This window comes from Triticum dicoccoides, chromosome 5A (assembly GCF_002162155.2).
Source record: "Triticum dicoccoides isolate Atlit2015 ecotype Zavitan chromosome 5A, WEW_v2.0, whole genome shotgun sequence".
NCBI lineage: Eukaryota > Viridiplantae > Streptophyta > Magnoliopsida > Poales > Poaceae > Triticum > Triticum dicoccoides.
In genome coordinates, this window is record NC_041388.1 from 530,435,231 (window position 1) to 530,447,067 (window position 11,837).

An 11,837-nucleotide genomic window follows, 5' to 3' on the forward strand; every position below is an offset into this window, starting at 1 on the left:
CTCCAGATTGTCCCTTTCTTGATATGTGATATAGTTAGATCCACACTTCAGTTAATGCTCTCATGTTAACGCGTGTTTTGAAAAATCAGCGTGCATATGTCCATTTCAACCTCATAGATGACAAATGAGGTCATCATTGGCAAACGATACTGAAACGTTGATATGCTCGTCATTTTTAACTTATTTAAACCGTTTTCACATTGGTAATGCTGTAATAGTGAGATTGCCTTTTCCCCCTCTCCAGTTGTCCCTTTCTTGATCTGTGATATAGTTAGATCCACACTTTAATTAATGCTGTCCTATTAATGCGTGTTATGAAAAATCAGCGTGCATATGTCCATTTTAACCTCATAGATGACAAATGAGGTCATCATTAGCAAACGATACTGAAACGTTGACATGCTCGTCATTTTTTAAACTTATTTAAATCCCTTTCACATTGGTAACGCCGTAACACCAAGATTGCCTTTTCCCCCTCTCCAGATGTCCATTTCTTGATATATGTGATATAGTTAGATCCACACTTTAGTTAATGCTGTCCTGTTTATTTTTATCGGGCTTGCTTTTTAAATGGTAGGTATAATTAATAATTTCAAGCAATCATGAGTTGAGAACTGAGCGCTAGCCCAATGGTAGGAGTTCAGGTTGTTGAACCTACATATCTGTGTTTGAATCCCCACGGGGACTCCACTTGGGTGCTATCCATGTTTATTCATGGAGCGGTCCCACTTCTACCTATCCGCTTGGGTGCTATCCGCGTTTATTGGTGGACCGGTCTCACTTCTACCTAACAATGGGCAGTTAAGGGAGGGATCCGTCCCCCTTTAGCCCTGTTTGTTAGCAATCATGAGTCACGTGCCACTCAATGTCTTTTAGAAGTTCATTCATTCCCAGTAACATATACATGCATATAATTTAGTTATTACACCCTTCTGTAGACATGCCTTTTGGACCGCGGATGACTGGTTTTGAGCTGGAAATGGCTGGATTTGATAAATCAATGGGACTGCCTTATGGGCCTTACATGAACAATGAGGTAACACAATAATTCCTTTTTCCTCATTAAGACTAGCAGCTTCATCAGTAAATGTGAAGTACTGGATTATTTTATTTGACCTGGTGCATCTTTACAGATGCCTTCTGTTGTTTCTTATGAGCCACATCTTCCTTCAGACGCATCAAACACCCTACATGTTGAAGGTTTCCCACCCAACTATACTAGACGAGAACTTGCACGTATCCTTTGCTATTATTATTTTGAGTTTATTTTTCATTTTATTAATAAGGGAACTATGTTGTATGTTTATGTTCTTACCAATCTTATGTCTCAGTCTTTTCATTTGTGTTTTAGCTTGCACCATTTAGTGCTTCAGCTCCTTGACTCTTGCTTCTGTAGATATATTTCGCCCTTTTACTGGGTTCTGTGCAGTAAGGCTGGTAAAGACAGGATATAATAGTCGACATGTAATAGCTTATGCTGACTTTGAAACTCCTGCCCAAGCCTTCTATGCCATGAAGTCTCTGCAAGGTGAATATAACATCACTGTCAGACGAAACTGTGTCCCTTACATTCTACTATTCTATACTTGATACTTACGTTACCAATTCTTTTGAGCTTTCGTCTGCACATCCTTTGTATCAATATCGTTGTGTTCCCAAGTTGTGACTCTTACATAAGTACTTACGGCATTTGTCAACCCTTGTTGATTGTTTCATTGTTTGTTTGCATAACTTTCCTGCTCTTACTGAGCTAGAGTTTACATGCTAGAATCTGCATGCAGAATAGATAATACACCCCTTTGCTGTATTATTTTCTGCCATGTTTCACTTCCAGTAGGTTGCGTGTTTACCATTGTTTATATATCACACATCTTGCAAATATAAGTGTAGCATTTATTCATTTCATATCCAGCATCTGCCAGATAACTTTTACCTGAATATTGAGATAAGTGCCTCGTATTGCTACTACTATTTTTCCTTTTTTTAGTATTTTAGTGCATCCACTTTGTTCCCTAGATGATTTGTTCCAGACTTTCTATAGTTAGCATAATCCCTTTATTTTGTTTGTATCTCACTATCCAAAATATGTCAGTGTTATAGCACGAAATTGACACTTGTTTGGTTGTGGGCTTGAAATAAACAATGACACTTCTTTTTGCAGGTTATTTGTTTGACATGCATGACCGATACTCAGTCAAATTGGACCTCCAGTTCCTTCCTGGTCCGTCCAAGGTAAACTGATGTCTCGTGCTAGGCAATAAATCTTGTGGGTCTCAGTTTCTTATATATCAATCTGAAACCATCAATTTGCAAATTCTTCCTTGCTTATGTTACCTCATGGGTGAGAATGGACAACTTGATTGTTTCTCAGGCTTTACCTGATACACTATGATGAGCCTATATTAGAACTGGAATTGGTTTTTTTGAAGTTAAATGTTGTATGAGATGCTCTAGTTTGTCATTTTGTACCGTAACTTATCATGTATCTGTGGCGCCCATACAATACAGTTATGAGCAACTCAAGGTTTCATATCACCAATGATTTACAAAAGTAAAAGGTTTCTGTTTGGTGGGCATATTACGTCAATATAGTTTTACTGTGGATTACACAAGGGCCATGACATGGCATGTGCCTGGTGGTCTTTAAGCTGCTTATCTTGAAGATAGATAAGCAAAGTTCTGTTCGGTCCAATGATGTTTTCTGTTGTTGGGTTACTCAGGCAAGATCGATTGTGTTCGGTTCATAATCACTTAGTCACCTAGCGCACCTGTCATGCTCTTTTAGCTAAATTGCCACAATTGTGTCCATCACACTTTGGCCAACCAAGTAACCATATGCCATGACTCTCGATGCATGTTCCTTTGTGTGTGGGCGCCGCACGGGGTTGGGATGGTAGGATTCCTTGCGGTTTCGGGCAAGCCTCGCGTTGGCAGGGGAGGGATGCGCGGAACTGCCCGCCAGGCGTCCTGATTTCCGGTGGATGCTTGGGTATTGTGAAGATCCTTTTGGTTGTGTTGTGCCGTACGGTGTCCTAATAGGTGGCGGGTATGTGTACCCGCCGCCCGTGGCAGATAGTAGGGGTCTCTCCGTCCAACCGCGCCGCCGGCGAGGAAGGAGGAAATGGCAAGGAGTCATTTTTTTAGAATGGGGCATGGGAGGATTCGAGCGGAGGAGGAAGATGGCAAGATGATGAGCCTTAATGGTGATGGTGTTTGAGGTTGGTAGTGGTCCTCTTAATTGTGTTTGATGTACATTATGGAGGCCCAGTTGGGACAGCCCACTGAGACACTGCTGTCTGATGGGCAGGCGCACACAGAGGGCCCCTCTAGGAGACGGAGAGGGAGATGGCAGCGGCAACGGCAGGTGTGGCGTGGTATCGTATTCGCGGTCAGCGGTGGCAAGAGCACGCCGCGTAGGAGGATGGTTGGGAGGCGGAGCGACAGGCAGCGTCGTGGCGCATGGCCGCACCCGCACCATGGGTGAAGCAGCAGCCGCTAGGGTGCTGAGGCAAGCCGCAATCGTCCCTTAGTTTCTCTATAGTTCTCTTGTCAGCTGTCACCGTAATTGTCAATAGAAATTGCCAATTGTGGTTGCTAATCCCGCAGGTTAGCACAGTAGGCCGAAAAACGTTGTTTCAGCCGCTTTGGCTCTTCTCCTAAGAAAATGATGCAACTTTCCATGTTTATTCTAAAAAGAACAAAAGTTGGAGATACTAGCTCTGTAAAATTATTCTCAGATGGTGCGACACTGCGACTGCTCCGTACAAATGTGCAACTCAAGCAGAAATGTTGGGTGTGCGTTAGTTTAGAGGAAATTATTTGGCCATGACCCTAAAAACAGGAACCTATTTGCCCATCAATTTGACCTTGCAAAGTTTTTCAAATCTATCCATGAATTTGAATTGAATTGGATTAGATTGCATGACATAGTAGTTAAATTGATGTTTGGTTTGTCTACACAAAGACCGGTATGTTTGATTCATGTCATTGCCATATCATCCTTACATTTCCCCTGTTAGTTTACCATTGTGATTATATTTGAGTATTTTCCTTGGCATTTATGGCAACGTCCCTCAATGTATCCATGAAATGCTTGTTTTATTTGCGTGCACTGTAATATGTTTTGGGGAGTCTATTTCTGCTCAGATACGGTTCCTCTATGCATAGGATACAATGCTTATAATATATAGCTGTTTAGCTGCTAACTCATCACACTCGTGTGTGGTTTTGCAGATTCACACGGCAATCATTTTGTATAACTACTCTGGCCATGAGTAATGTTAATGTAACATATAATGGATCTTTCCATTTTATGGCTTCTCCTTACGTTTTCAACCCCAATCTCTCGAATCCTTGGCGCTTAATAGAAAAATCACTGTGCTAGTCAATGTAGGTTATGAGGAATGGCCTGACATGATTGAGCCTACCCAGTCTTATCTTGTGTAACTTGATAGTTGAAGTAGTAATAATTGCAGCAGGTTTTGGATGTTCACCTAGTTTCTTGACCTCGATTCTTTGTGCAATCCTCTGGTTGACTCTTACATAAGTACTTACGGCAGTTGTCAACCCTTGTTGATTGTTTCATTGTTTGTTTGCATAACTTTCCTGCTCTTACTGAGCTAGAGTTTACATGCTAGAATCTGCATGCAGAATAGAGAATACATCCCTTTGCCGTATTATTTTCTGCCATGTTTCACTTCCAGTAGGTTGCGTGTTTACTATTGTCTATATATCACACATCTTGAAAATATAAGTGTAGCATTTATTCAATTCATATCCAGCATCTGCCAGATAACTTTTACCTGAATATTGAGATAAGTGGCTCGTATTGCTACTACTATTTTTCCTTTTTTTTAGTATTTTTGTGCATCCACTTTGTTCCCTAGATGATTGGTTTCATACTTGCTACAGTTAGCATAATCCCTTTATTTTGTTTGTGTCTCACTATCCAAAATATGTCAGTGTTATAGCACGAAATTGACACTTGTTTGGTTGTGGGATTGAAGTAAACAATGACGCTTCTTTTTGCAGGTTATTTGTTTCACATGCATGACCGATACTCAGTCAAATTGGACCTCCAGTTCCTTCCTGGTCCGTCCAAGGTAAACTGATGTCTCGTGCTAGGCAATAAATCTTGTGGGTCTCAGTTTCTTATATATCAATATGAAATCATCAATTTGCAAATTCTTCCTTGCTTATGTTACCTCATGGGTGAGAATGGACAACTTGTTTGTTTCTCAGGCTTTACCTGATACACTATGATGAGCCTATATTAGAACTGGAATTGTTTTGTTTGAAGTTAAATGTTGTATGAGATGCTCTAGTTTGTCATTTTGTACCGTAACTTATTATGTATCTGTGTGGCCCATACAATACAGTTATGAGCAACTGAAGGTTTCATATCACCAATGTTTTACAAAAGTAAAAGGTTTCTGTTTGGTGGGCATATTACGTCAATATAGTTTTACTGTGGATTACACAAGGGCCATGACATGGCATGTGCCTGGTGGTCTTTAAGCTGCTTATCTTGAAGATAAGCAAAGTTCTGTTCGGTCCAATGATGTTTTCTGTTGTTGGGTTACTCAGGCAAGATCGATTGTGTTCGGTTCATAATCACTTAGTCACCTAGCCCACCTGCATGCTCTTTTAGCTAAATTGCCACAATTGTGTCCATCACACTTTGGCCAACCAAGTAACCATATGCCATGACTCTTGATCCATGTTCCTTTGTGTGCGGGCGCTGCACGGGGTTGGGGTGGTAGGATTCCTTGCTGTTTCGGGCGAGGCTCGCGTTGGCAGGGGAGGGATGCGCGGAACTGCCCGCCAGGCGTCCTGATTTCCGGTGGATGCTTGGGTATTGTGAAGATCTTTTTGGTTGTGTTGTGCTGTACGATGTCCTAATCGGTGGCGGGTGTGTGTACCCGCCGCCCGTGGCAGATAGTAGGGGTCTCTCTGTCCAACCACGCCGCCGGCGAGGAAGGAGGAAACGACAAGGAGTCATTTTTTTAGAATGGGGCATGGGAGGATTCGAGCGGAGGAGGAAGATGGAAAGATGATGAGCCTTAATGGTGATGGTGTTTGAGGTTGGCCTGGCATGATTGAGCCTACCCAGTCTTATCTTGTGTAACTTCACAGTTGAAGTAGTAATAATTGCAGCAGGTTTTGGATGTTCACCTAGTTTCTTGACCTCGATTCTTTGTGCAATCCTCTGGTTGACTCTTACATAAGTACTTACGGCAGTTGTCAACCCTTGTTAATTGTTTCATTGTTGGTTTGCATAACTTTCCTGCTCTTACTGAGCTGGAGTTTACTTATGATTGCCATGTACGTATCCCACATTTTTCTTGTCCACCTTGCATGGGGCTTATATGCAACATCAGCAGAAGTGCTACTTCCATTGCTGGTGCTAATTTATTTCTTCTCTCTTATATGATAATAACTAATTAGTCATCTGTTTCTGTAGGCATGTATTACCGCAGAAAAAGAAAGCCTTCCGACCCCATCAATAATCTTTCACTTACTGCAAATACGATTCGCAGTTGGGGATGTGGCAGTGTTACCGAGGAGTGGGATAGCTTGTATGCTCAGAAGGTCCAATTGTTAACTTTCCTTTCTACTCTGCCCGAGCCCGCTCTGAGTTATGGGCCGAGTGTTGAAACTAATATGGCCAATTCTATCGAGCAAAGAGAACAGAAAAAGAGTGACATAATAGTTCTTGATTCGGATGATGATGATGAAAGCACAGGAGCACACAAACAACTGACGCCTGAGAAAAATAAACAGCTGATACCATCAGAACAGGCTGGTGCTCTCATGAGAGTGGTAATCGAAGGAATTGATGAAGTAAATGAGATAATGCATGATAGAGACAAAAACAGTCTTTTTCGGATAGAGACCAAAACTGTCAAATTGTTCCATATAGTCCAAGTGCAACTTTAATGAATCAGTATCCTTCGGCCAGCTATCAACCATCAGCAGTTATGTTTGAGAGAGTTATATTGCAGAACGTATCCATGATCTGGCTGTATGTGCTTTTCACTTGCAATTTTTTACTGAGTTATATTGTTGATTTTGTTCTACATGTTCGTAATGACAAACTAGTAGCATCAACTTTGCACTGCCTCATCAGTATCTCTGAAGGGCACTGCGAAACTGTTATCTTTGTTTTCAAATTTTTTAGTGTTCATCCATAATTATTTGACGCATCTTAGTTAACAAGTACCCCTTTCTCTTGTACTAAAAATAATGGAGTATAATTATTTGATATTTGCTGAATTTATTCCAATTCAAAGCTGAAATTTTCATCTTCCAGCCGTAACTCTTCCTGCTCAATGTATGTTGCTACCCATAAGGAGAAAATGGCAGAAACACAAGTTTCCCCTCCACTTCCTAAGGAGAGAAAAAAACAATAAGTTGATCCAAGCTACCAAGTAGATGGGGATGTTGAAATTGTGCCAAGAAAAGAAAAAGAAAAAATGAAGCAAATCCAGCAGTATTTGATTTGCCCTCAAAACCTTACAATCCTCTGGGGTAAGACGAGCCTATGGAGGAAGATGAGCCTATGGGGGAAGATGAGCCTATGGAGGAAGAACATATACAAGAAAAGGAAAGTGATGGTCTTGAAGATTTTGGAATGAGCACTCAGTGGCACTTGAAAGCTCTAAGGTACAAATTATAATCACAGACTTATGACTTTTGTTGCTTCAGCATTTTGAAACATATCATTTTGTAATTTTATGGTTGTGCTTATGATCCCGTGCTCTGTCTGCAAATTGATTCAACTTGTAAAGTTTGAGAATAGATGAGCTCAACTTAATAAGAGAAATCTGTAAACTTTATCTTCAGTAAATTGTTTATTTGGATTTATGTTGTTTGCCGTAATGATTTAGTTATATTTATTGGCCAGCTCGACACACTTGAAGAGGCAGCCAATGAGAAAGAGGTGAACAACGTCTGCAATCATGAAATACAGATTCATGAAGATCTGGGCCATGTACACCGTGTCCGCCGTATGATTGTGAGAAGGCCTGACACAATCATTGATTATCAGTGCAGAAAGGTATGTTATTTGTTTAAGATATGTGATGATGCTTCTATAACTCTGAGGCCGTTTAGCAACATATGTAGTTTTATTTTTTCACAAGTTCTTGGCGAATATCCTTTTTAGCAACAAGCAAAGTGGCCCACAGGCATGTGTGGTATTCCCATTTGGTGTGCTGAAACTTCTTTGAAAATACATTTTTTATTTTTTATTACACTATTACGTTGTTTGAACACAATCTGTTTTTATAAGAGCCAAGTGCCTAAAGGGGCACAATATGCCAATCATACCTGAGAATTGACACATTTGCTCATCTTATCTGACAAAATTGACACATTTGCTCATGCCGCAGAGCCTGACGCTAGACCTCGTGGGTTGTTATTTTGGTCATTCCTGTATTTCGAGCATGAAGAAACTTTCCTAGTATAGCACATGTAGTTGTTATTTTCTGATATTCGGTATCTACTGTTATGCATTATAATTTTTTAGAAATGTCATGATGGCATAATATAAACTTTGGGATGAATTGAAGTTTAAATGTATGACTGGAACAATCAATTGACATTATGTTTACCTCATGTCAGGCATCAAGGTCAAGATAATATTACTCTGAAAAGCGTTCAAAGGATTCTGATGATATTGTCACTGGTGATGTTAGAATCACTGAAGAACTGAATGCGTTAGACATTGTTATTCATCTAAAACATGAAAAGCAAATGAGACCACATCAGTTGGCAGGTTTCCACTTTCTGGTTAAGAATTTAGTCTCTGACAAACCACGAGGTTGCATTCTAGCTCATGCCCCTGGTTCGGGGAAGACATTTATTCTGGTTAGTTTTATTCAGAGCTTCTTGGCAAAGTATCCCTCTGGAAGGCCTCTCGTTGTACTCCCTAAAGACATATTAGGTACATGGAAACAGAAATTTCAACGGTGGCAAGTGGAGGACATACCACTGTATGATTTGTGTTCTGTCAAGGGTAATTCCTTAACGCTTGGCAAACCAATAGGAGTATCCTCTTGGTTGGATACATCCAGTTCTCTTGGATCATTAACAGTGATGGGTGTGTCACCATCGCAGCTGCATGCTGGGACATGTTGCTTATGGTGCCTAACCTACTTATAATCACTGCACAGAGTACATACTCCACGTAATTGGTCCTTACACTTTTCTAGAATCACGTCGCAGAAGTGTTCAACATCTTGAACCTTTTATGCCCAAAGTTTCTCAAGATAGTAGCATATATCCTATTGTTGATAATGAATCAAGTATCAATATCAGGTCGTAGGATTTGAAAAGGGGTCACTAATAAATTCACTGAGACAGTAGAAGAGGCCCTACTGCATGATGATAATTAAACAAGAAAAGCACGTGTCATTAGAAGTCTCAGAGAACTAACAAAAGGCGTGCTTCACTACTAGAAGGGTGATATCTTGGATGAACTACCTGACCTAGTAGACTTCAGTGTCAGAAATCGTTCATAAGTTGGAAGACTATAAGAAGTAAAAAAACGCAGTAGGAACTGCCCTGTACATGCATCCATGTCTGTCAGAAATATTAGAAGTTGATGCTGCAGATAGGGCTTTCAGCTTGATAGATGTCACTCACTACTGGAATTTTCATGTACACCGGGTGTAATGCTCTTTGTCGAGTGCTAAAACACGGACACTCGGCAAAGCAAACTTTGCCGAGTGTCACTCTCGGAAAACCGGCCAGCTTCACGGCAAACTGCCATCTTTGCCGTCATTGCCTCACGACAAACAGGCACTGCACGGCAAAACTTGTAGACGCTGAGAGCCGCTCACGGGAAAGAGGAGCCACACGGCATGGCCGTCCGTAACAGACGGCTCCGTCAGTTACTGCGTCCTTTACCGAGAGCTGCAGCACGACACTCAGCAAACCATATGCAACATCCTATTTTCTTTTTTTGTGTGTGTTCTTTCTAACTGGCATGTCGTCCCACTGGTTACATTTATCTGTAAAAGTTTTAAATAACTTCCTAAATATTCTTGAAAAAAATGATGATATCTTTGCCGAGAGCTGCTCTCGGCAATCCTCCTGACCAGTAGGACGGCGTGGCCCACATGGGAGCTGACAGTTTACATAGCTTTGCCGAGAGCTGGTCTCGGCAATGTCGTCTTCCTTTCTGAGAGCAGCTCTCGGAAAAGTTGTGGCACAATAGTAGGTCTCCCAGACGACCATGTTTTCGAGAGGGGCTCTCGGTAATATGTAGTTTTTCGAGTGTTTCTCTCGGAAATCTTTCCCATCTATTCTGATGTTTAAGCTATTTATTTTCTAATCCCTGCAGATAAAAACAACTACTTGGCAGAAGGATCATATATAGGCATAATTTGATCTATTCCACACATATATAGGCATAATTTGATCATATATAGGCATAATTTGATCTAGTCCACACATATATAGGCATAATTAGGGATAGTCCACATATTGTCACACACAAGTCGAATGTATTATCCTAGTAGACGTCACACACAAGTCGCAAATTCATACATATTGTCACTACTTGCAAAACACGTGCACGTCACAATAGAAGTACACTTGTTCATATATAGATCATCTTGAGGAGGAGAGGCCATCGGGTTAACATTCCAGAGGAGGAGGGGCATCACTTGCACTGCTTTGAGATTGCATAAGAACCTATAAGAGTAGAGTCATGTGAGAGCGGTTCGTCCCTATGTAATGAATCTTCTACTCTAGTTTAGATAATGTTCTACCTGTAGTTGATCCTCAAGTAGCTTCAACCTCTTGTTCGTGTCTTCCCGTTCCTTTTCTCCGGACTCCTGCTCAGCTTGCCACCTTTGCTCCTCTTCAACAGCCCGCTGTGCCATTAAATCATGTAACATGGCATTAGGCTCATATAGGTTGGAGCGGTGCTATTTCGAGGCATGGCCATAAATGAAAGATTAGGATGCTAACCTTGAGACGCGCTATCTCATGTGATGCGGCGGTTGGGCGACTCCGTATGGACGGAGTTGAGCTGGTGCTCGACGCGCGTATCTCATGCAGCTTGCGATGCGAGGAGGTGGCGATCGCCCCGTTGCAAAGGAGGTGGCAGCCATGACCCTTCCCCTCGCCAGCAATGATGAGAAGCTCAGGATCAAGGGGCTTGGACGTAGGTTTGGCTTCCTGCCCGTGCACCTCTTGGAAGACCTCTTTGAAGGTCCCCCACTTCTCCTCCACCGACTCACAGCAGAACTCGGCGCCATCCTTCCCCTTGTGGCCTTCTTTCCAGGTTTCCAGGATGTGGACCGGGCGACCAACCTTCGCCTCCTGCAAAATTAACCATCAAATTTAATGAACCAAGATGCACCGTGCGAAAAAGTTAACATCTTAATCCACATACCATGTGTTGCTTGAGAGTGGTTAGGTTTCGGCTCCCCTGGACATGAGCCGGGCCTGTCATTTTGGCTCGATCGTTTCCCTTCTCCACATGTTGCGCCTGCCATGCTGGGTCGCACCACATGTCAACCAGGGCCTCCCAACAATCGTCCTTCATCCAGGGTTACATCACCTAATCAGACAAAATCGAATAATTGAGGAACAAGAGGGGTGAATCAAAGTACTAGCAACCGATGTAGTCACTTACCACTGACAGGTATTCTTCTCGCGACAGGTTGGTCTGGCAAGCAGTCTTCCTTGTCATCTTCTCTCCCTTCTCATCGAGCGGCCGACACTGCATCACGGCTTTGTACCGCAGCGTGTGCTTGAGGTCAGAGAGTATCTTTCGGGCATATTTCACGATGCCTTTGATTGCCTTCTGCTGCTCACCATCC

At 42.0% G+C, this 11,837-nt stretch overlaps 1 protein-coding gene and 1 pseudogene across 2 annotated transcripts in view; both read left to right on the forward strand.

The window, feature by feature from the left end:
- LOC119302553 (splicing factor 3A subunit 2-like) overlaps window positions 1–6,570 on the forward strand; it is a 33,780-nt gene extending 27,210 nt beyond the window's left edge. Inside the window, exons 6-8 of one of the 2 annotated variants that reach the window (XM_037579587.1) lie at window positions 2,162–2,232; window positions 5,032–5,102; window positions 6,464–6,570. In XM_037579587.1, the coding sequence (XP_037435484.1) occupies window positions 2,162–2,232; window positions 5,032–5,053 (93 nt within the window). In that variant the 3' untranslated portion in view covers window positions 5,054–5,102; window positions 6,464–6,570. Of the gene's footprint in view, window positions 1–2,161; window positions 2,233–5,031; window positions 5,103–6,463 lie in introns of those variants that run through there. The other variant, XR_005147647.1, reaches the window with a different exon arrangement.
- A 626-nt stretch (window positions 6,571–7,196) lies between these two features.
- LOC119299886 lies at window positions 7,197–9,678 on the forward strand (annotated as a pseudogene).
- Window positions 9,679–11,837: the final 2,159 nt, after the last annotated feature.